The sequence below is a fragment of the Globicephala melas genome, chromosome 10 (assembly GCF_963455315.2).
Source record: "Globicephala melas chromosome 10, mGloMel1.2, whole genome shotgun sequence".
Taxonomy (NCBI): domain Eukaryota; kingdom Metazoa; phylum Chordata; class Mammalia; order Artiodactyla; family Delphinidae; genus Globicephala; species Globicephala melas.
Genome location: NC_083323.1, coordinates 65,553,062 through 65,579,250, shown reverse-complemented (window position 1 = coordinate 65,579,250; position 26,189 = coordinate 65,553,062). Strand labels below are relative to the sequence as shown.

The 26,189-nt window shown below is 44.2% G+C and overlaps 1 protein-coding gene across 2 annotated transcripts in view; it reads right to left on the bottom strand.

The window, feature by feature from the left end:
• The window catches only part of SLC38A1 (solute carrier family 38 member 1), a 70,413-nt gene extending 45,282 nt beyond the window's left edge, over positions 1 to 25,131 (bottom strand). The window contains exons 1-3 of one of the 2 annotated variants that reach the window (XM_060306712.1): positions 24,391 to 25,131; positions 6,339 to 6,453; positions 1,751 to 1,956 (exon numbers count right to left, since the gene is read on the bottom strand). In XM_060306712.1, coding sequence (XP_060162695.1) covers positions 1,751 to 1,872 — 122 coding nt within the window. In that variant the 5' untranslated portion in view covers positions 1,873 to 1,956; positions 6,339 to 6,453; positions 24,391 to 25,131. The remainder of the gene's footprint in view (positions 1 to 1,750; positions 1,957 to 6,338; positions 6,454 to 24,390) is intronic. The other variant, XM_060306711.1, reaches the window with a different exon arrangement.
• Between the last annotated feature and the right edge of the window lie 1,058 nt (positions 25,132 to 26,189).

Sequence of the window (26,189 nt, the reverse complement as noted above, 5' to 3'; positions counted from 1 at the left end):
GCCTGCGCGTCCGGAGCCTGTGCTCCGCAACGGGAGAGGCCACAACGGTGAGAGGCCCGCGTACCGCAAAAAAAGAAAAAAAAAAATTACACGGAAAAGGTGAAAAAAGCAAACTTGAGTTCAACACTAAGAAGTATCACATGGTGAATGATACTTGGATGGCAATGAGGAAGTATTTGGGTTGGAGACTTAACCTCTGAGAATATGTAAGGAACAGTACAAGGAGGAGGGGCAGGGCTGAAACTTCTGAGTGTCTGTAAATGATGGCAGCCCAGTCAATGACACATTGTATCAGAATGCAGAGCAGATTATCAGAAATGATTTCTGTGAAGATGCCTGGTTTTCATCTTCCTCCCAATTTCCTTTTGACCCCGCTCCCGCAAGCGTAGCATGGCTGGTGTTCTAGTAAGTAGTCCCCGTATATTCCACTCTCTCCTCCCAGCCTTTTAGGAGACCTTAGGCTTCAAACAAACCTCACCACTAACTCCCAAGCTGGAAAGCTTCCTGCTAAGGGATCCATATAAGCTGGCTGTAAAACCAGAAGGTCAGAATTTGCAGCAACATGGATGGACCTAGAGAGATTATCACGCTAAGTGAAGTAAGTCGGAAAGAGGAAGATAAATTCCATACGATATCACTTATATGTGGAATCTAAAATATGACACAAATGAACTTATCTACGACACAGAAACAGACTCACAGACACAGAGAACAGACTTGTGGTTGCCAGTGGGAAGCGGGTGTGGGAGGGGTGGATTGAGAGTTTGGGGTTAGCAGATGCAAACTATTATATATAGAATGGATAAACAACAAGGTCCTACTGTATAGCACAGGGAACTATATTCAATATCCTGTGATAAACCATAATGGAAAAGAATATGAAAAAGAATATATATACATATATATATATATGTATAACTGAATCGCTTTGCTGTACACCAGACAATAACATGACAATGTAAGTCAACTATATTTCAATAAAATACATTTTTTTAAATAATTAAAAAATAAAATCAGAAGAGAATGCCCCAAATCATTAAAAAAAAAAAAAAAAAGATATTTGGTCCTACTCTTGTAACTTAAGAAACACAGGACCCAAGGGCTGGAAGGACTTGCTGAGGTCACAGCTAAGGGTGAGAGCTGCCAGGCCAGCATTCTTCTTACCCGCCCCCTACCTCCCCTCACTCACTGTATCTCTTCTTTTCTTTCTCTTTCATGTACTATTTCTCCATTTCATGTACTGTTTCATCTACTATTTCTCATAGAGCCATTTGGCTCTGTGTTATTATTACTTAAAATCCATATTACAAACGATGCTTATAGTGGCGTATTTGTCATTTTAACATGGGAACATTGACAAATGCGACTTTGACCATTCCTTGATTAACGTGTGCAAGGCCAGATGACTGTAGTACACATTCAGATATGGCACGCAGTGAAACTCCAACAGTTGGTCTGATTCATAAACACAGAGCTTTTGAAAAGTTAGGGCTGGTTGTGGTCCAATGTATTTATACATTTTTATTAGACTCAATTGAAAGATTTGAAAGGATGAATAAATTACTTTCCTATTTGCTTCATCTGCTATTGCAGACGATGCCCAACAGATGTCACATATGAAATTCAAATTACATCTTCAAATGGAGCATAACTTTAGTAATGAATATTCAAGAGAATAACTGAAAACCAGAATGATATTTTAGAGACATTTCTTTCACTGGAGAGAAACTGTTCGTGGAAAAATACTCACCTATTTATCTGACCATTTTCTACCTCGGTGAACTCATTGGAATCATTGCTAATGTTATCATCTTCGGGCACTGTCATGTTTTGCAATTCAGTTAATTCGAGTCCACTTTTGAAATGCATCATGTTTAGAAAGTACCTGTCGTCCAAATCCTCCTTTTCTGAGTGTATTTACAAATGGATAGCAGCAAAAATATAAGGTTCACACCCCTAAAATACAACACAAGGAAAAACAATTAAACATACGAATATCACCACTGATTACACATAAGCTATTACACACAAATGCTTTGCTGATAACATAACTTTTACATTTTGCTATTCAAAGCATTAAAGCAATCTTGGTACATCAAGTTATAGAGGCTGTAAATTTTCTGTCTTTCATAAATCTTCCTCCATTTTTAACTATAAAATGAGTCATGTCGCATAATCTTTATGCTCACGTTCATAGGAAACCATGTGATCTGTAGGCAACAGAGATGCCCTTTTATGAAGCAGTGTGTTTAAAAGGAAAGCGAATAGGTTATTTTAGTGCGTCAGACCACAGGGCACACATATAGCTGGGTACAGACTGAACAGGCACAAAAGCACGTCTGATTTAGCAATCCCAGTTTAATAAAAATGCAAATCCTCAATAAATGGCATCATGTAGGATCAACCACCCAACCTGGAGGTCAAGCAGCAAAGGACATATCTGTGTTCTGAAATTTAGCAAACCGTTTATCCATCAACTGCAAGAGATTAAATCAGTCTCTTCAGTGAAATCACTCCATGTCAGGGAGTTAGGGAATTAAAATCTCATACTCAGGGGATTTAGGTTAATCCACCTGAAACTGTATTTCCTCACAGAAATGAAAGACTTGCCGAGTTCACATTTTCTCCCACATGGATGACTGTGATTTAAATTTCTGAGTGGTCACCAATAATATAGAAGGGGGTAAAGAGTTTCAGACACACAGCATCACAAATCAAAAAGCAGGTGGCAACAGAGGTATGGTGCTGTGATTTATTATAAAGAAGACATATTTGGTCTTCGTTCCTATTTCTGGTTCACAGCTCCCCAAACCCTTAGAATTTCCTAAGTGTTGAGGGTGATAAATGTCTTTTGGTATATTAATGAGGTGACTTTGGGAAAGCACCTACGGATGGGGGCTGGTTGCCAGTGGAGCCAAACATGTGATTAGAGGGTTGGAATTTTTAGTCCCACCCCGTGATTTCCGGGGAGAGGAGACAGGCCAGAGCTTGAATCAATCACTAGTGGCCAATGAGTTCATCAATCATGCCTATGTAATGAAGCCTCCATAAAAAGCAAAAAAAGGAGGAGGTTCAAAGAATATCCATACCAGGGACCCTGAACACCACCCCGTACTGGGCACCCAGCTCCACAAGGACTGAAGCTCCTGTGTTGAGGACCTCGCCCTGTGTATCTCTACATTTGCCTGTTGATTTGTATCCTCTGATATCTTTTGGAATCAATTGGTGACCTAGTGAGTAAATGGGTTTTCCTGAGTGCTGTGAGCTGTTCTGGCAAATTAATGGAACCCAAGGAGGGGGTCACGGGAACCTCTGATTTATGGCCAGTCAGTCAGGAGCAAAGGCAATAACCTGGGCTTGTGACTGGTGTCTGAAGTGAAGGGCAGCCTTGTGGCATGGAGCCCTTGACCCGTAGAATCTCATTCTATCTACCAGTGGACAGCGTCAGAATTGAGTTGACAATTGTGGGTGTGGGGAAGCCTACACACACACACACACGCACACACACTGGAAATGGGTCCAGGAACCTTTTTAAGAGGTAAATGCAACTTCAAAAGTAAGGCCTGTAAAGGTACAAGAGCCTCACTAAGATAATCTCAGTGAGGCAATGGGGATCATGGAATGAAGCAGAATGTCAGCGAGATCTTTTTTTAACCTCCAATGGATGATCCATCTTGGAGGATGTTTTGATATTTTGTCTGATCCTGAATTCCATAAGATAACTGTAACCTAGCTAAGAGTCAAAGCTCCAATGTGCCCATCTAAGCATCCTACTATATCCGAAGAAGCATTTTGCTAACTGATAATATTTTCAGGACCCCTAGAAAGTACCCCAGAATGATACTTCTTTAAGAATTTCCTTCCTCTCAACCTAGGGCCAAGACGGGAATAAAGACGCAGACCTACTAGAGAATGGACTTGAGGACACGGGGAGGGGTAAGGGTAAGCTGGGACAAAGTGATTGAGTGGCATGGACATATATATACTACCAAATGTAAAACAGATAGCTAGTGGGAAGCAGCTGTATAGCACAGGGAGATCAGCTCAGTGCTTTGTGACCACCTAGAGGGGTGGGATAGGGAGGGTGGGAGGGAGACGCAAGAGGGAAGAGATATGGGAACATATGTATATGTATAGCTGATTCACTTTGTTACAAAGCAGAAACTAACACACCATTGTAAAGCAATTATACTCCAATAAAGATGTTAAAAAAAAAAAAAGAATTTCCTTCTTCTCTTCCCCACAGCTAGGCCCCACCTTACTCCTTTCCATTCACATCGTCTCCTGTCTAGAATGAATCTTCCCTGGTTCCAAGATCCTTTACAGCTTCCACAAGATAAATACTGTCTAATACCTCAGATTCCAGGAGCCTCACCCTTCCTGCAGGGCAGGGCCTCTCCTGGAAAGCAGGAAGCCAGGAGATGGGAGATTGGAGCTCCCCGAACTCCTGGTCTAAGGCTAACCTGGCAGCTCAGGGCTGATTCTTCCAGCTAGGGTGGTAGTGCTGGAGCCTGGGCCATGACTAATTGCTTTTAGTGTCTTCACACAGCAGCAGCATTTACAGCCTGTCTTTACTTTGCAGAAGTTGAAGTGCATCAGAAAGGTTAAGCCCCCTTGTCACCCCTTGGCCCCCTCTGAAGAAAGCTGCACAGTGGACTGGGCTGGGTTACCCCTAGGAGTCTCGGCACACGGCCTCTTGCCTGTATGACTCCCTCAGAGGCCACTAAGGTGATACCGTGGGGTTGCTAGGAAGTTCACTCAGTGGGGGCTTAGCTGGTGGTCCAGTGGTAAAGAATACGCCTTACAGTGCCGGGGACAGGGGTTCGATCCCTGGTCAGGGAGCTAAGATCCCACATGCCACGGGGCAACTAAGCCTGCGCGCTACAACTACTGAGCTCGCGTGCCTCAACTAGAGCCTGCGTGCCGCAAACGACAGAGCCCACGTGCTCTAGAACCCGCGCCCCACAACTAGAGAAGAGACAGCCTGCACGCCACAACTAGAGACGAGCCCGCACACCACAACGAGGAGTCCCACGTGCCTCAACAAAGATCCCGCGTGCCGCAACTAAGATCCGACACAGCCAAAGAAATAAACTAAATAAATAAATAAGTAAATAATAAAATAAATCTTAAAAAAAAGAAAAAAAAAGTTCACTCAGTGGATGGCGTTTCCAATCTGGGTTAAGGAGTCCTTTTCTCTCTAAAAACTTGTAGGAGACAGGGTACTAGACAAGAAATTTCTGAGAAGAGGAAAAGTTGACTAACAACAGATCTGGAGTCTACTGTTTGAATGTAAACTTTCATATCAATATATGTGTGTGAATACAAATATATACTACACATACACACACACACACACACACACACACACACACACACACACACACACACACGTGCAATGGACCAAAAAGGAAAAGAATAAAAAGAACAGAGTAAGTTCTGGCCACTAAAATTATGTCAGTATTAGGCAAATGCCAGTTCTAAGTTAATCACATAGGATACATTTTTGCCTTTGGCTTAAAGAGATTTATTTTTTCACAGTTCCAGAAGTCCAAGATTAAGGTAATGGCAAGTTTTATTTCTTCTGAGGCCTCTCTCCTTGGCTTACAGATAGCTGTCTTCTCGATCTGTCCTCATATGGTCTTTCGTCTTTCTGTGTGTTCTCTGTATTGTAACCTCCTTTTCTTTTTTTTAAATTTAGGATAAATTTTTATTGTTGTGAAATAACCTATCTGAAATCTAACTTATTCTTGAAAATAAAAACTGGAAAAATGGGGAAAATTAACAAAGTTAGTGACATCTGTCACTAAGGTTGAGGCCACACTTAGGAAGTACCATCCATTCCATTTATTATATACTTATTGAGTGCTAGGTGATGAAAGGATTTTAAAAGTCTGAAAAGGATCTGAGGCAGCTTCACAGAAAAATCACATTTGAACTGGCTCTTGAAAAAGAAAACAAAAATTTTCTGGTTCTAAAGCTAATATATGCCCACTGTAGAATCTTCAGAGCGAACATTGTACAAGAAACCCCACCACCCAAAATGGGTCACTGTTAGAGTTTCACGTGCTTCCTCCCTTCTTTTCTTCTTTTTTTCTTTTCCTTTCTTTCTTCCTCTCTAGCTCTCTCTCCTCTCTCTTTTTTATTTAACATTGGAATTTTAGCCTGTTTTTAGTCTGTCTTTCATGTAATATTACATAGTACGTATTTTGAAGGACAGAAGTGTTTTTTAAAAGTATATTAGTTCCTTGTTAATAAATAATACAGGGCTTTGTAGAAAAATGCGAAAATACAAGCTTGCAAATGAAAGAAAGAACAAATAAAAAGAAAAAAGTCACCTGTTATCTCAGCAAGCAGAGATGATCACTGTATATATATTGGAGTATAACCTTCAAGGATTTTTCTACACACATAGATATAGTGCCTAGCACACAGTAGGCACTCGATAAATATCTGTTAAATGAAAAGAATGAGTACAAATGTTTTAAAAATATGTATACATTTACAAAAATGGAAATCATACCACAGAGTTTTTAAAACATATTTTTTCACTTAACAAGATATGGTCTCCTATCCTGAGTTATGTCCGTAAACACGGGTCTACACCATTACGGCAAATGCTCCTTAACCGCTTGACTGTGCCATATATTGACATCCAACCTACTACTGCTAGACAGTCACACTGCCTGGTGGACAGGAGACTGACAGGTGGAGATGGGCCCTGAGCTGAGACTTTTCAATGAAGGAAAACACGGCCAATGACAAAGACACAGGAAGTGCAGGTTGAGTTTAAGAAACAAAAGAATTATAGTTTCACTGAAAGACTGAAGCAATTATCAGACTATACAGTTAATTAAAAGACCGAATGGGGTCATCATGTGAAGATCTTGACGCTAATCCAACCACAATTACTATCTCCCAACATTTATAATAGGTTACAAATAGAATATTTCTGATCCTTCACTGCAATCTTGTGAGGTATTCTGAAGAAGCATTATTATCTTGCCATGCTTACTGGTACGTTTTACTAATAGTACCAATGTAAAATACAGAAACTTCTTCTCTACTCTTCCTGGTGATATGCATCAAAGGAGAGGATACATAGAGAAACCTGGTTTGGTCTTTCTTACGTTGCTTACAACCTACTGAAACAAGCAAGACCTTCCCATATAAAGTGACAGTATATCATAAAACATTTGCGTGATAGAGACCAAACTGTACAATAGAACAAAGAATAAGTCCAGAAAGATTTCAGAGACATACATACATACATATGTACATACAGGAAGGAAGGAGGGAAGGAAAGAAGGAAGTAAGGAAGGAAAGAAGGGAGGGAGGGAGGGAGGGAGGGAGGTGGGGGGAGGGAGGAAGGAAATTGGAACCTGCAGAAATCAGGTAAGGTTTTATAAAGAGTTAGGACTTGAACTATGTCTAAAAATAGGTAGGATTTAGACTGGGGTAGGGAAGGCATTCCTTGCACTGGAAACAGCACAGGCAAAGACATGGAGGTCAGATGTGCACAGAACACCCACTCAGATGAATCTCGCTACAGCAGAGGGAGCAAGGTACACGTTCTTGAGTAATAAGAGGTTATATTGGTTTAGCAAAAGCTGATTAAAAAATTGTAGAGGGAAAACCACAATATAAAAAAACCAAAGAATATACTATAACTCAAACGTTGTCCAAAATTACTTTGGGGGATAAATAAACAAAAATACAATTTCAATCGCTAAGACACTGTGTGATGGACTGGCCCACTCAATATTTGTTCCCACGTCTTTCTAGTCCAGCTCTGTATCTAGAGGATAGAGAGTTATACTTCAACTAAAAAAAAGCTTAAAATTGATAGTCTTTGAAAACCTGGGGTCCTCGGGAGGCGGGGAATGGCCTTCAGTAGTGAAAGGCTGGGACCCAGTAAGCACTCTCATAAGAAAAGGTGTTTTCTCTCTTCTTACACAAAATTCATGACTTGGGGGACGAGGGGAAGATGGCGGAAGAGTAAGACGCAGAGATCACCTTCCTCCCCACAGATACACCAGAAATACATCTACACGTGGAACAACTCCTACAGAACACCTACTGAAGGCTGGCAGAAGACCTCAGACCTACCAAAAGGCAAGAAACTCCCCACGTACCGGGGTAGGGCAAAAGAAAAAAGAATAAACAGAGACAAAAGGATAGGGACGGGACCTGCACCAGTGGGAGGGAGCTGTGAAGGAGGAAAGGCTTCCACACACTAGGAAGCCCCTTAGCGGGCGGAGACGGCGGGAGGCGGAGGGGGGAGCTTCGAAGCCGCGGAGCAGAGCACAGCAACAGGGTGTGGAGGGCAAAGCGGAGCGATTCTTGCACAGAGGATCGGAGCCGACCGGCACTCACCAGCCCAAGAGGCTTGTCTGCTCACCCGCTGGGGCGGACGGGGCTGGGGGCTGATGCTCGGGCTTCGGTCAGAGCACAGGGAGAGGACTAGGGTTGGCGGCGTGAACACAGCCTGCAAGGGGCTAGTGCGCCACGGCTAGCCAGGAGGGAGTCTGGGGGAAAAGTCTGGACCTGCCGAAGAGGCAAGGGACTTTTCTTTCCCTCTTTGTTTCCTGGTGCACGAGGAGAGGGGATTAAGAGCGCTGCTTAAAGGAGCTCCAGAGACGGGCGCGAGCCGCGGCTAAAAGCACGGACCCCAGAGATGGTCATGAGATGCTAAGGCTGCTGCTGCCGCCACCAAGAAGCCTGTGTGCGAGCACACGTCACTATCCACAACCCCCTTGCGAGGAGCCTGTGCAGCCGGCCACCGCCAGGGTTCCGTGATCCAGGGACAAATTCCCCAGGAGAACGCACGGTGTGCCTCAAGCTGGTGCAACGTCACACAGGCCTCTGCTGCCGCAAGCCTGCCCCGCACTCCGTACCCCTCCCTCCCCCCGGGCCTGAGTGACCCACAGTCCCCGAAGCAGCTGCTCCTTTAACCCCGTCCTGTCTGACCTAAGAACAGACGCCCTCTGGCGACCTACATGCAGAGGCGGGGCCAAATCCAAAGCTGAGCCCTAGAAGCTGTGAGAACCAAGAAGAGAAAGGGAAGTCTCTCCCAGCAGCCTCAGAAGCAGCGGATTAAATCTCCACAATCAACTTGATGTACCCTGCATCTGTGGAATACATGAATAGACAACGAATCATCCCAAATTGAGGAGGTGGACTTTGAGAGCAAGATTTATTATTTTTTCCCTTTTCGTTTTTGTGAGTGTGTATGTGTATGCTTCTGTGTGAGATTTTGTCTGTATAGCTTTGCTTCCACCATTTGTCCCAGGGTTCTATCCGTTTTTTTTTTCTTCTTTTAAAAAAAACATTTTTTTCTTAATAATTATTTTTTATTTTAATAACTTTATTTTATTTTATCTTACTTTATTATATTTTACTTTATCTTCTTTCTCTTTCTTTCTTTCTTTCTTTCTTTCTTTCTTTCTTTCTTTCTTTCCTCCCTCCCTCCCTCTCTCCCTCTCTCTCTCTCTCTCTCTCTTTCTTTTTTTCTTTCTTCTTCAGGACACTGGTCCACAAGAGATCTCCCAGCTCCACATAATATCAAACGGTGAAAATCTCCCAGAGATCTCCATCTCAACACCAGCACCCAGCTTCACTCAACGACCAGCAAGCTACAGTGCTGGACACCCTATGCCAAACAACTAGCGAGACAGGAACATAATCCCACCCATGAGCAGAGAGGCTGTCTAAAATCATAGTAAGTCCACAGACACCCCAAAACACACCACCAGACGTGGACCTGCCCACCAGAGAGACAAGATCCAGCCTCATCCACCAGAACACAGGCACTAGTCCCCTCCACCAGGAAGCCTACACAACCCACTGAACCAACCTTAGCCAATGGGGACAGACACCAAAAACAACGGGAACTACGAACCTGCAGCCTGCAAAAAGGAGACCCCAAACACAGTAAGATAAGCAAAATGAGAAGACAGAAAAACACACCGCAGATGAAGGAGCAAGATTAAAACCCACCAGACCTAACAAATGAAGAGGAAATAGGCAGTCTACCTGAAAAAGAATTCAGAATAATGATAGTAAAGATGATCCAAAATCTTGAAAATAGAATGGACAAAATGCAAGAAACATTTAACAAGGACCTAGAAGAACTAAAGATGAAACAAGCAATGATGAACAACACAATAAATGAAATTAAAAATACTCTAGAAGGGATCAATAGCAGAATAACTGAGGCAGAAGAACAGATAAGTGACCTGGAAGATAAAAGAGTGGAAATAACTACTGCAGAGCAGAATAAAGAAAAAAGAATGAAAAGAACTGAGGACAGTCTCAGAGACCTCTGGGACAATATTAAACACACCAACATTCGCATTACAGGGGTTCCAGAAGAAGAAGAGAAAAAGAAAGGGACTGAGAAAATATTTGAAGAGATTACAGTTGAAAACTTCCCTAATATGGGAAAGGAAATAGTTAATCAAGTTCAGGAAGCACAGAGAGTCCCATACAGGATAAATCCAAGGAGAAATACGCCAAGACACATATTAATCAAACTGTCAAAAATTAAATACAAAGAAAGCATATTAAAAGCAGCAAGGGAAAAACAACAAATAACACACAAGGAATCCCCATAAGGTTAACAGCTGATCTTTCAGCAGAAACTCTACAAGCCAGAAGGGAGTGGCAGGACATATTTAAAGTGGTGAAGGAGAAAAACCTGCAACCAAGATTACTCTACCCAGCAAGGATCTCATTCAGATTTGATGGAGAAATTAAAACCTTTACAGACAAGCAAAAGCTGAGAGAGTTCAGCACCACCAAACCAGCTTTACAACAAATGCTAAAGGAACTTCTCTAGGCAAGAAACACAAGAGAAGGAAAGACCTACAATAACGAACCCAAAACAATTAAGAAAATGGGAATAGGAACATACATATCGATAATTACCTTAAATGTAAATGGACTAAATGCTCCCACCAAAAGACACAGATTGGCTGAATGGATACAAAACCAAGACCCATCTATATGCTTTCTACGAGAGACCCACTTCAGACCTGGAGACACATACAGACTGAAAGTAAGGGGATGGAAAAAGATATTCCATGCAAATGGAAACCAAAAGAAAGCTGGAGTAGCAATTCTCATATCAGACAAAATACACTTTAAAATAAAGACTACTGGAAGAGACAAAGAAGGACACTACATAATGATCAAGGGATCAATCCAAGAAGAAGATATAACAATTGTAAATATTTGTGCACCCAACATAGGAGCACCTCAATACATAAGGCAAATACTAACAGCCATAAAAGGGGAAATCAACAGTAACACATTCATAGTAGGGGACTTTAACACCCTACTTTCACCAATGGACAGATCATCCAAAATGAAAATAAATAAGGAAATACAAGCTTTAAATGATACATTCAACAAGATGATCGAAATTGATATTTATAGGACATTCCATCCAAAAACAACAGAAGACACATTTTTCTCAAGTGCTCATGGAACATTCTCCAGGATAGATCATATCTTGGGTCACAAATCAAGCCTTGGTAAATTTAAGAAAATTGAAATTGTATCAAGTATCTTTTCCGACCACACTGCTATGAAACTAGATATCAATTACAGGAAAAGATCTGTAAAAAATACAAACACATGGAGGCTAAACAATACACTACTTAATAATGAAGTGATCACTGAAGAAATCAAAGAGGAAATCAAAAAGTACCTAGAAACAAATGACAATGGAGACACGACGACCCAAAACCTATGGGATGCAGCAAAAGCACTTCTAAGAGGGAAGTTTATAGCAATACAATCCTACCTTAAGAAACAGGAAACATCTCGAATAAACAACCTAAAGCAATTAAAGAAAGAACAACAAAACCCCAAAGTTAGCAGAAGGAAAGAAATCATAAAAATCAGATCAGAAATAAATGAAAAAGAAATGAAGGAAACAATAGCAAAGATCAATACAACTAAAAGCTGGTTCTTTGAGAAGACAAACAAAATTGATAAACCATGAGCCAGACTCATCCAGAAAAAAAGGGAGAAGACTCAAATCAATAGAATTAAAAATGAAAAAGGAAAAGTAACAACTGACACTGCAGAAATACAAAACATCATGAGAGATTACTGCAAGCAACTCTATGCCAATAAAATGGATAACCTGGAAGAAATGGACAAATTCTTAGAAATGCACAACCTGCCAAGACTGAATCAGGAAGAAATAGAAAATATGAACAGACCAATCACAAGCACTGAAATTGAAACTGTGATTAAAAATCTTCCAACAAACAAAAGCTCAGGACCAGATGGCTTCACAGGCGAATTCTATCAAACATTTAGGGAAGAGCTAACACCTATCCTTCTCAAACTCTTCCAAAACATAGCAGAGGGAGGAACACTCCCAAATTCATTCTACGAGGCCACCATCACCCTGATACCAAAACCAGACAAGGATGTCACAAAGAAAGAAAACTGCAGGCCAATATCACTGATGAACATAGATGCAAAAATCCTCAACAAAATACTAGCAAACAGAATCCAACGGCACATTAAAAGGATCATACACCATGATCAAGTGGGGTTTATTCCAGGAATGCAAGGATTCTACAGTATATGCAAATCAGTCAACGTGATACACCATATTAACAAATTGAAGGAGAAAAAACATATGATCACCTCAATAGATGGCTAGAGAAAGCTAGAGAAAGCTTTCAACAAAATTCAACACCCATTTATGATAAAAACCCTGCAGAAAGTAGGCATAGAGGGAACTTTCCTCAACATAATAAAGGCCATATATGACAAACCCACAGCCAACATCGTCCTCAATGGTGAAAAACTGAAAGCATTTCCACTAAGGTCAGGAAGAAGACAAGGTTGCCCACTGTCACCACTCTTATTCAACATAGTTTTGGAAGTTTTAGCCATAGCAATCAGAGAAGAAAAGGAAATAAAAGGAATCCAAATTGGAAAAGAAAAGTAAAGCTGTCACTGTTTGCAGATGACATGATACTATACATAAAGAATCCTAAAGATGCTACCAGAAAACTGCTAGAGCTAATCAATGAATTTGGTAAAGTAGCAGGATACAAAATTAATGCACAGAAATCTCTGACATTCCTGTACACTAATGATGAAAAATCTGAAAGTGAAATCAAGAAAACACTCTCATTTACCATTGCAACAAAAAGAATAAAATATCTAGGAATAAACCTACCTAAGGAAACAAAAGACCTGTATGCAGAAAATCATAAGACACTGATAAAAGAAATTAAAGATGATACAAATAGATGGAGATATATACCATGTTCTTGGATTGGAAGAATCAACATTGTGAAAATGACTCTACTCCCAAAGCAATCTACAGATTCAATGCAATCCCTATCAAATTACCAGTGGCATTTTTCACAGAACTAGAACAAAAAAATTCACAATTTGTTTGGAAACACAAAAGACCCCGAATAACCAAAGCAATCTTGAGAACGAAAAACGGAGCTGGAGGAATCAGGCTCCCTGACTTCAGACTATACTACAAAGCTACAGTAATCAAGACAGTATGGTACTCTCACAACAACAGAAAGATAGATCAATGGAACAGGATAGAAAGCCCAGAGATAACCCCACGCACATATGGTCACCTTATCTTTGATAAAGGAGGCAGGAATGTACAGCGGAGAAAGGACAGCCTCTTCAATAAGTGGTGCTGGGAAAACTGGACAGGTACATGTAAAAGTATGAGATTTGATCATTCCCTAACACCATACACAAAAATAAGCTCAAAATGGATTAAAGACTTAAATGTAAGGCCAGAAACTATCAAACTCTTAGAGGAAAACATAGGCAGAACACTCTATGACATAAATCACAGCAAGATCCTTTTTGACCCACCTCCTAGAAAAATGGAAATAAAAACAAAAATAAACAAATGGGACCTAATGAAACTTCAAAGCTTTTGCACAGCAAAGGAAACCATGAACAGGACCAAAAGACAACCCTCAGAATGGGAGAAAATATTTGCAAATGAAGCAACTGACAAAGGATTAATCTCCAAAAGTTTTAAGCAGCTCATGCATCTCAATAACACAAAAACAAACAACCCAATCCAAAAATGGGCAGAAGACCTAAATAGACATTTCTCCAAAAAAGATATACAGACTGCCAACAAACACATGAAAGAATGCTCAACATCATTAATCATCAGAGAAATGCAAATCAAAACTACAATGAGATATCATCTCACACCAGTCAGAATGGCCATCATCAAAAAATCTAGAAACAATAAATGCTGGAGAGGGTGTGGAGAAAAGGGAACACTCTTGCACTGCTGGTGGGAATGTGAATTGGTACAGCCACTATGGAGAACAGTACGGAGGTTCCTTAAAAAACTACAAATAGAACTACCATATGACCCAGCAATCCCACTACTGGGCATATACCCTGAGAAAACCATAATTCAAAAAGAGTCATGTACCAAAATATTCATTGCACCTCTATTTACAATAGGCAGGAGATGGAAACAACCTAAGTGCCCATCATCGGATGAATGGATAAAGAAGATGTGGCACATATATACAGTGGAATATTACTCAACCATAAAAAGAAACGAAATTGAGCTATTTGTAATGAGGTGGATGGACCTAGAGTCTGTCATACAGAGTGAAGTAAGTCAGAAAGACAAAGACAAATACCGTATGCTAACACATATATATGGAATTTAAGAAAAAAAAATGTCATGAAGAACCTAGGGGTAAGATAGGAATAAAGACACAGACCTATTAGAGAATGGACTTGAGGATATGGGGAGGGGGAAGGGTAAGCTGTGACAAAGCGAGAGAGTGGCATGGACATATATACACTACCTACCGTAAAATAGATAGCTAGTGGGAAGCAGCCGCATAGCACAGGGAGATCAGCTCGGTGCTTTGTGACCACCTAGAGGGGTGGGATAGGGAGGGAAGGGAGGCTCAAGTGGGAAGGGATATGGGGATATATGTATACATATAGCTGATTCACTTTGTTATGCAGCAGAAACTAAAGCAACATTGTAAAGCAATTATACTCCAATAAAGATGTAAAAAAAAAAAAAAAACAACTCATGACTTATCCAGTGTTTATGTCTCAGCTCTGCTAGGCCTTGGCCTCCCACTTTCTCTCTACTGGCTTCCCCGACTTCTGTCAGTCACGCTCAGCCTCATATCTGGAAAGTAACCTTGAACTGTCACCCCTCCCTCCTGTCTTTACTGCAAACAGTCTGAACAACTTGCCCCCGACCTCATCATTCCCCTGAACCCAGGATCCACTGGCAAATCCGGGCTTCACCCTTCAGGAGCTGTGCTGACCCTGGGCAAGTAGGTTAACTTCTCTTTACCACAGTGTCCTCATCTGTAAAATGGAGATAAAGCAGTACCCACCTTACAGAGTCCTTATAAAGTCTCCATAACTGGGTCCATGCTCGGCCTGATTCTGGTAAGCGAGGGTGACTGTCACTGCTACTATTGCTACCTCTTCCTAATCAAGGCAAGTGGCCTTTTCTCGGTCCTCATCCCTTCACTTCCCTGCACAGGAGGGTCACTGTTTCCGGACCTCCACCACCTTGCCCCTCGCCGCATCCTCCTACACGCTGCTTCCTGCCTCCTTTGCCAGCTCCTGTCCTCCTCCCAGCCTCAGTGTGGGCAGCCCTTCTCCCTCCATTCGTCCTCCGCACACTCCAAACTCTTTCCTTTGTAAGTTTCAAGCCTGAAGTGTCAGGCTTCACCCCGCAAGGGCATCTTTCATATCTTTTTCCCCCCAGGCCTTTTCATTTTACAAAACTAGAAATCCTCTGCGTTTTGAAATAGGATCTTCCTCATAAATACTACTTGCTAATGATCACGTCACTTAACATGGCATGTGTTTCTTCATCTGTAAACTGAGAAGGCTGCAGGGGAGGGGCAATCTCTCAGGTTCCCTCCTGCTCAGAAAAATTTCCACAAATTGTTTTCAGACCCCAGCTGCCCGCCGGCCCTCCCCACGTGGATGTTTGCCATGACCTCCAACTCCACGTGCCTCACTGAACACATCACCCGACCTCACACATCAGCTTTTCTATTTCTGTTCACGATAATGTTCGTTCCCCTCCTCACTCAGACATGGAACCCGGATATCTAATCAGTCCCCAGGTCCTATCAACATTCTTTCATACCGTCCTTTCCTTCCTCTCGTTCCTTCCAGCTCCCCAGTCCTAGCCTGGCCAGTCGCTTCCCCCCGTGCTGCCTACTGAGCCCTACCCACTTCAGGAAGATGCAGGTTCTTCCTGAAAATTCATGTCTTGCACATTCCTCTTCACCCTCCCCTTGCCAATCATAACTGTTCCTAATAGCTGAATCCCTGGAACCTCAAATTCAAGGCCCAGATTGCTCTTACCTCTCTCTTTAAATTTCTCTCCCACGATGTTCCTTCTGAACCTTCCATTCCTGTGACGGACCTACTTATAAGCAGTTTTCTGCTTTGCTTCCACCATCTTGGTCCTAACATACTTCCCGCAAACCCCTTCCCCATCAAGCTCATGCTCATTCAAGTACAACATTTCTTTCAAAGCCCATCTTGCTGGCTTGCATGCTTTTTTTTTTTTTTTTTAATTTCAAGCCAACCTTCTCTGTGAGGTCTTCCTCCAATGACCAGCTCATGACTGATTATTTACTTGTGATGAATTCTTACAGCACTTTTGTATAGATTACTCACTGGCTTATAGCAAGAGTTCTTATATCTTTTCATGATCTCCTTATGGAGTTATCCAGTTCCCTAATTATTATACATTTTCAACTTCTCGAGGACAGGGACCACAGCCCTCTTAGCTCTCCAGCACACGGTGATAGTAAATATGTTAACAATAATGGTGATGACTAAATTGAAAAAGCAAGCTATGATAATCTGTCTATAGACAATACAGCAGCAATCCTCACAAACACAATTTCACAGGAAAACATAACAAAAATGGGAAGTTAAAGGAAGCAACACATACAGCCCCACAGCACAGTTTTCATTAAGTCTGCCACTTAATTTCTTTTACATTTGATCCGGGCATGTGAGAATTACGTGAAAGTGCATTTAAAACTGTAAAGTACTATATGAATGGAAGGTATTTATCATGAACATCCCGGCCTCTATGCCTGGAATGTTTGAGAACTCTTGGCATGATTTCTACAAGTTCAGAGAAAGGGTTGTATTAAAGGAGTGGTTCTCAACTGGGGACCATTTTGGTGCCCATTTGACCATGCCTGGAGACATTTTTTGTTGTCACAAGTGAGAGGGTGTCGCAGGCTTCTAGTGGAGAGAGATGCTGCTAAACACCATACAATGCACAGGGTGGCTGCCCACAACAAAGCCTCATCTGGCCCCAGATGCCAAGAGTGCCGAGGGTGAGAAGCCCCATGTTAAACGAAGCTCACCAGAGGATCAAGACTGACCATTTCTGCACGGGGCAGAGACGAGCTGCTCACTTCCCTGGAAAGACTGCCCCCTCCGTCCTGTCTTATTCACAGTATCCCAGCACCTGCTCCTACCACTCCACAAGGCTGTTCAGGTTCCCAGATGATCTTTTATTTTCTTAATTTTTATTTTTTTATTTAACTATTTCATTTTGTTGGAAAATGTTTGACTAGGTAATACATGTACATAGTACAACATTCATAAAGTACAAAAGAGTCTACAGGGAAAAAAGCCTCCTTCACTCCTTATCCCCCAAGAAGTTCCCTCCCATGTTTTTCTTCTATAACTTTTACAGTTTTATTTTTTACATTAAAATCTTTGACTCACCTAGATGATCTTTTAAATGTCTGTTATCAACATGCCCAGCCTATGATGTTGGGGAGTTAACCTACCCATATTCAGATGTTTTGAAACTATTCTGATTTCTCAAAGTCAGAAAATATTAATAAACTCTAGAAGTTAATGAAGTTAATCTGTAACTCTGGATATAGGAGGACGAACTGTATATTACATTACAAAAACTAAAGTTTGATTTAATTAAAACAGTGAGTGTCTTTGAGCAGTGTGAATACCACACAAGTAAAAATCTTTCTCATCAACTGAAAATTCATGGATTTAAATAATCACATACAGAGTTTAAAAACAGCTTGGCATATTACAGCCTTTGAGAAATTTTTTTTCTTTGCACATGTATGTTTTTGCTATAGTAATATCTGTGATCAAGGATTACTATTGAACTAAAAACAATAAACAGGAGTTTATTTTTTTTAAGTCCTAGCTGTTATGACAGCTAACTCCCAACAAAATACTCCAGGAAAAACAGAAATAATGACAATTTGAAAGCACCACAAAGTGCTTTCAAACTGCATGTAAGGAGGTTCATTTATAAATATAAACATTAAAAAATGTGCCATTATTTGAAAAGAGAAAATATAATAAAACACACTATAACTAAATACCAAATGATGTTATAGTCTTTGAACAAGTTTTTTCTTCTCTTTGGACCTTTGTCTTAGACAGAATCTGAAGTTCAGATTAACTGATGCACTCTCAAAGATCTCTCCCACTTCTAAAATCCTCTGAATTTATGATTCTGTAGACTGTTTCTTAATGAATCACTTTCATTTCAGAGATAAGAAGATGGACTTGTGGACAAGTCTTTTGAATAGGTGACTTAGACTAGGAGTACTCAGTTCTGACTACACATAGAAATCACCTTGGGAGTTTTAGAAAAATAACAGTGATAACCTGCCCCCCTAACGCACACCAGTTTCTGATTCACTTGGTCTAGGATGGAATCTAAGCATGGATATTTTAAATGCTCTGCAGGGGATTCTAATGTGCTGCCAACATTAAGAGCTACAGATTACATTGGGTTGGCCAAAAAGTTCATTCAGGTTTTTCCGTGAGATGGTATGGAAAAACCCGAACGAACTTTTTGGCCGATCCAATACTAAGGGTTTAAAAACAAATGCAGCAGGAGCCCAAGTTGGTAAGCTGAATGAGCAAAGCAGATTGGGCACAAGAAACTGGAGAACATGTGTCTCATCTATTTCAGTAAAAGTAAGACAGATCTTTTGGTTTCTTTTCAAGAAATGCCAGAAATCCCCAGGCTTTAAGTGAAATTCTGATACTGTACTTAAATGCTGACAACTAATTCCAAACAATTTTAAGAGAACATGGAGGTCCCACAAAATCTACCCACAGGTTTCATTTGCTTCTGCAGCCACCAGTTTGCAACATAAACAAAACCAGTTCAATAACCCAAGCCCAGCTTTTCCTCTGTGCTCTGTCCTGCTGCTCTCCCAACTCAGAGCCTCCCCCTCCCAGACCTTGGGCCATAACCTCTCCCTTTCCTTTTCCTTTCCGTTGTCTCTTTTCCAATCATCTTCATCATTCCTAAGACATGGAAACTGAGACCCACACATTAAATCTTTATTTGGCCCTGGCTGCATCACTGGATGGGCTTCTACGCCCGGGAAAATTCAGGTTATAAACTGTAACCTGAGGCTGTGACTCCAAGATGTCAACAACTGGTGAGCTTTGCCAAGTCAGGGGAAAAGCCGGTCAGGCTCATAATTTCACATTACCAAGACTTTATCAAACAATATATGGAAGTCTTCATTTAATGTCTGCTTTTGTTTTGCTTGCTTTTAAATCTAAACCACTGCGTATGAGAATTATCCCTGGTGTTGTTATTGTTTTTGTTTTGTTTTTTGTTTTTTAAGTTCCTATGTCTGGACTCTGCCCCAGGATGACTAAATCTGAATCTCTGGAAATGGAGTCTGGGCACTGGTAGCTTTTAAAAGACTCGAGGTGAGCCTAATGTGACGCTCACGTTGAGAATCGTTCATCTCTACCCGTCTCCTAAAACTGCCGATTAGCAGTGTGTTTAACTCCAGACGACTATCATCTTGAGTTCTTTTAACTTGTTCAAGGATGTTCTCACCTCTGTTCTCATTCTACCTTCACAACTCTGTGAGTTTGGCCGCTTGGACACTATCATCGGCATTGGACAGATGAGAAAACGAGGCATTAAAAATGTTAACTGGGGCTTCCCTCGTGGCGCAGTGGTTGAGAGTCCGCCTGCCGATGCAGGGGATGCGGGTTCGTGCCCCGGTCCGGGAAGATCCCACATGCCGCGGAGCGGCTGGGCCCGTGAGCCATGGCCGCTGAGCCTGCGCGTCCGGAACGGGAGAGGCCACAACAGTGAGAGAGGCCCGCGTACCGCAAAAAAAAAAAAAAAAAAAAATGTTAACTGAGTTGCCCCAGTGGACCCAGCTAGTTATTGGCAAAGACACACTGTAGCTTCACCTGAGGCAGAGTTCCTTGATCGCAACATGGCTGCCTGCAAAGTTTCCCCAAACCATGGTGCTTCCCTATCACTGAATTCCTTTATGCTTAGTAGTAACCTTAACACACAGGAGGTGAGTAGAAAAACCGATGAATAAAATGTGATCAACTTCCAGAAATAAGTGTAACAATGTTTTTTTTTCTTATCATACTTAACCCTTCCCTTATTTTATTTATTTTTTATTATTTATTTTTAACATCTTTATTGGAGTATAATTGTTCTACAGTGTTGTGTTAGTTTTTCCAGCTATACATACATATATCCCCATATCCCCTCCCTCTTGTGTCTCCCTCCCACCCTCCCTATCCCACCCCTCTAGGTGGTCACAAAGCACCGAGCTGATCTCCCTGTGCTATGCAGCTGCTTCCCACTAGCTACCTATTTTACATTTGGTAGTGTACATATGTCCATGCCACTCTCTCACTGCGTCCCAGCTTACCCTTCCGCCTCCCCGTGTCCTCAAGTCCACTCTCTATGTCTGTGTCTTTATTCCTGTCCTGTCCCTAGGTTCATCAGAACCTTTTTTTTTTTTTTAGATTCCATATATATGTGTTAGCATACGGTATTTGTTTCTCTCTTTCTGACTTACTTCACTCTGTATGACAGAGCTCTAGGTCCATCCGCCTCACTGTTTTTAAAAGACTCAATTTAGGGTAAGTGTTCTAAGTTGTCCTTCTGTGAAATCTATGATGCTTTTTGGAATGTGCTTCCTTCCACCACCTTTCATAGATGCACATTCTCCCAGGGACTGAGAACATTCAGGTAGTTTCCATTAAGGTATTATTTTCAGAGTATTTTCAAATGATTAAATATTCATTGAATATTAGAGGTAAGGGGAACTTTCCTGATCAGCTTCCCCCATCTCTTCTGATAGATGAGAAACCTGAAGTCCCTTTTAATTCAATATATATGGACCGCTAACATTGTGCCAAGCACTGCACAACCATTATCCTCATTAAACCTTCTGAATAACTCATCATACCACTACCACCACGTTTAACAAATGGGGGGTGGGGTGGGAAATGAGGCTCAGCAATGCTAAAAAAAACACAAAACTTGCTCAAGGTCCCCAGGCTGGAAACCTGGGACTGATTCAAAGTGTATGTCCTTATCCTCCACCTTCCATCACCTGGACTGATGATGGTGCAGAAAGTGAAAGATAAATCTTTATTTAAAGGTGAGGGGATCAGTGGACACATTTGATGAGGTAGAAAAGTGGCATTTAGGCTAAGCCTTCACAAATATATAGCATTTCAGTAGGCATTCCAGTTTGGAATCAACATCAATATTGAGGCAGAAAAGTGAAAGGAAGGGTATAGGGTGAACTGGGAGAAAGAGGCGAGGATTGTGGAGGGTCCCGAGCGCCCAGCTAAGGAATTTAGACGTTAACTGTAGGCAACTGGAACCCACTGAAGGTTTTCAGAAGCAAGATGAGTTTTAGAAATGAGTTTTGAAAACATAGATCACATGGAAGTGTCGAGATTGAATTAGGGGAGCAGAGCTTGGTACAGAGATCAGCTAGAAGCCCATCACACCTCCTTTGCTGGCTACTTCACTCTTTACCACGCGCTGTGCTTGCATCTGCTCCCCTGAGCGCTGGTTTCTTCGGGGCACCTCAATGTCCGTTTCACCGTTCTTGTATCCCAAGCGACCGCTGCAATTGCCCTGTCTAGGGCAGATAACAGAGACCTGAACCCGGGCAGTGGGAATGGAGATGAAAAAACAGATTTCTGGAGCATTTGCAGCACCTGGTAACTGCTCAGAAGCGGAGAGAAGGTAAGAGAGAAGAAGAAGCAGAGTAGAAAAAGACTGATGTTTCAACTTAACAGGGGAACAAATAATGAGATACAGAAAGAAAGGGATGGTCAACAGTAGCACAAAGTGCTGAACAAGATGTTTTGGCCAAGGTCTCAATGCAACAGGCATTTATTAAGCAGCTACTCTGTGCTGGGCATTAGGGGAACAGTAATGAATTAGACTGGTCTTTGCCCTCAAGTATCACCCAGAGGGAGGAAAAGACGGCCTAGCAATAACCAGGTTCCTGGGCTCTTAGTCTCAGGACAAATGTCCCCTCTCACACAGGCCCTCCTAGAGGGTCATCTGTTTCAAGCACCCTCCCCCATCACATGATCCTGTTTTATTTCTTCATTGCTGGAACAAATCTCCAAAATTCATTTATAGGTACATTTATTGTCTGTTTCCCCCAGGAGAATGGAAGTCTCACAGAAGCAGGAACTTTATCTTGCTAGCTGCTAACTGCCACATAAACCCTCAGTAGGAAAAACTCATTGAATATGTTGGAGGGGAAAAAAAAAAGTGAATAAACGTCAAGGTTAAGACCTCGAGCCAAACTAGGTGAGTTTCTCGATGCCTACGGCGACATACTGAACACTGAATTAACTCTGAAGGGTAAAGCCATTTTGAGATTGGGGTCCAACCCGAAATCCAGGGAGCCCACCATGGATCTGAGCCCTGACTCGGCTGTTTCGCATAGATTTCAGGAATACCCACCCAGCGAGAGATATTTAACAATGAGGCCAGCCAGCCGCCTGGCTCAGGTTTTATTTCAGTTGTCCTTCTGACGTCAGAAGAAGCACGAGTTGCTGCACAGTTTCTTCTATCAAGGTGACAAATTACAGCCTTGTTGGGCCCAGCAGTCTGCAAACCATAGATTTATTCTCTCCTCCCCCTTATATTAAAAATTTTTAAACCCACGGCAGAGATGTCAGATTCCTTTCCAAATGCAAATAAATCCTGTTTCCTAGCTCTCGGGTCTTTTTTCACTCTTGAAATACATCACCAGGGATTCGTATGCGGAAGTATGTGATCCTGGTGCCAGTTAGGTTTTCACCGTAGAACCAGTGCAATAAAAACCGGGTCCGCGCCGCAGAGTGAGACACAAAGGACTCTCAAAATTGTAGCACCACCTTCCTAAGCCGAAGACAGCCTGTGAAAGGCACCCGAAACTCCGTGACGCGCTTACCGCGAAATTCCTTTTGCCGCCATATGCACTTGTACCATCTCTGACTACAGTTCAGCCCAAACCCAGGGCCGGGCGATTCCGCAGGGAAGCGGCGCCCAGGCCGCCCTGTAACCTGGAGGTCCCAGTGGGCGCTGAGGAGCCCGATGCTCCGGAAGGCGGATTACGGTGCGGGGCGGGGACGCGCACCAGGGCGAAGGAACACCTTCCTCCGGGCACGGCCGCGGCGAGGTTAAAGGCCTTTTGTGGCAACGTTTAGGGAAGCGAGCGAGATGCGGGGGTGGAGGGAGGAGGTGGGAGTGCAGGCGAGGACTGTCCGCGCCCGCGCCCCGCGCAAGCGGTGGCCTTTTGTTCGCCAGCTGAAGCGGATCCCAGCTCTCAGAGTGGCACTTCTCTCTCTCCTTCTTCATTTGGGAAAGAACTTCTTTGGGGCGGGAAAGGGCAGTGAGTCACTGCCAGCATCCTTTAGCAATCACCCCCTCACCTCCACCCCACGACCCGCATCCTCCCACTCCTATTCATACTGAGAGCGGGGCAGAGCTCGAGAAGGGCCGGCAAGCGTGCTCCCGTTTACTCGGGCTCCGCGCCTCCGCTCCCCGACCCGCGGCCAGTCCCCGAGACCCAGACGGCCGCACACACAGTCCCGAGGACATCACATGCCCTCCTCGGGGCCCTGCGGACACAGGAAATTCCCCGCAACTGCCCGGCATTCAAACACTCGTCGGATATGCAGTCGCGCCCTCACCTCGGCCGGGCTCTCCAGACCCTCGTGGTCCCTAACCCCCGTGTGACTGAACCAGATCTGGTGCCACAATCTGTCCCTAAGAAAACAGACTCCAAAAGTAAGCCAGAGCCCATGCAAAGGTGAAATAAGGGGCCCTGGCACCTCCTTACACTGTCGTGGGCGGTCAGGAGAACCGGGGATCTGGACTTTTCCTAAAAGCAAAATCCGAACGCAGCCGGCACAGCCGCGCACTCCTTCCTTTCTCGCCGCATGGATGACTTCTGCATTACCGCCTCCTCTCACATCTAAAACATCCCTTTCCTCCCCGCCGCCGCTCCCTCAGCTCTCCCCGGGAACGCGAAATCACCTTACCTCGGGCAATAAAGGAAAAGTGGCAAAAGGAGACGTCAAGGTATCCGCCCTTCCGGGATTTTCCCCCGGCCGTGCGACGTCCTTTGTGTCAAGGTCTGGCTGCCTCAGCGGAGGAAAGGTGGCCTCCGTCAGTGAGGTCTGGGCAGGGAGGCTCAGCGTGGCGTGGCGGATTTCCGAGGAAGGTTAAGGGCGGCGACCTTCAGGCGGAGCGGCGTGGCTGCCCCAGCCCGCGCTCTCCTGTCTCTCCTCCTTTCGGAGCCGATTGCATCAGAATCTCCCCCCAGCACCAACCCCCACCCACACGGTGCTCGCCAGCCTCGCACTTACATCCACATGCTCGGCCGCCGAGGGTCTCGAATCGCAGTCATTCTCCTATTGGGGGGCGCGTCGCCCCTGTGCATCCATGGCTCGTGACGGTTTAGCTGGGAAAGTCAGGCTATTCCTCCGCGTCCAGCGTGCCGTCGCCTCCCCTCCTGCACGCCCGCTCTTTAACCGAAGCTGCGTGTCACTCAGCGGTGCCCGTCACATGGTGCCTCTGCCGGCGGCCGCCCCTTGCTACCTCCTTGTCACCGCCCGCCGAGGATGCAGCGACCGCGGCCGGCGGAGACTGAGCATTCGGGAAGAAGGGAGGAGTGAGGGAGGGGTTGCGGGTCGTGCGTGTGCGGGGCGCGCCGGCAGTGGCACCGGGAGCAGAGGCTGCGCGCAGCCTGGACACCTGCCTCACGCCCCCCTGGGGCCTGGCAGCGAGCCCAGAGCCCAGCTGCGGCGGCGGCTGGAGAGCCCTCGGGGATGGAGGAGGTGGGGGCGGCTTGGGGGGCGCGGAAGGAGGAGAGGAAGGCTGCGCCCTGCGGGACTGGGGGGGCGCTTTTGGGGTCAGCGCCAAGGCCGGGCCGGGTCGCGGGAGCGAGGGGAGCTGCATTGTGGGAAGGGCGCCGCGTGAGGTTGGCCGTGGGAGTGGCTGGTCGGCGCGCAGCCCCGCGAGCCGCTAGCGGCGCAGGAGCCGCGGGTATAGAGGGAGCGGCTTGTCGGCTCCCCCGGGAAAGCGCCGAAATGGCCGGGGTCGGCGGGGAGGGAGCCGAAGCGGCTGGGGCAGCGGGGAACGCTGCACCTCTGGAAACCCTTTGTCCGCAACCCGCAGTGGGAGGCACCCCCTGTCTTCCGGATCCAACACCCGCAGACCTCGCCAGCCCTCCCCGAGATCTGTTCTGGGGGGCTCTGGGGATTGGGTGGTTTTGCTGAACTGCGGGTGCACTCTGGCCCGGCGGGGAGACCCCACGTGATTCCGCTCCGGGCTCGGCGCGTCGGGGTTCAGGGAGCCCGGCGCTCCAAGTCGGGGGCCAGCGGGGAGCGAGGGCGCAGGATGGAGGGGCCTGGGACAGCTGGGCCCATTTCCCTTTCTTTTGCTCACTCTTTGTTCCAGGCACAGCCCCCTTGAACTGACTGGGCACTTCCTTGCCGGGGAGTGTGTTTCCTTAAAATGGCGACAGGAAATCCCACCTGCGCGTCAGCCAATTAGACTGTCAGCACAGCGCGAATTTGCGAGGTGGAAACTCGAGCCTTTTATTGACGGGAACGGTTCCGTCTCCGTGTTCCATCAAAACAGGAAAGGGAAGGTGAATCATCTGTCAAAAATTAATCTACCTGGAGCATTTCAAGGGGGCCGACCGAGTAGCCTCTGTGACCGAGTGGCTATGGCTTTTTAGTCACCGCTGGAAAGGAGAGAATACAACCAAACTCCTCGTAACTGACTAAAAGCCTCGTTCCGTCCAGTCTTCGTTAGTTCAAGAATGGCTGTCAGA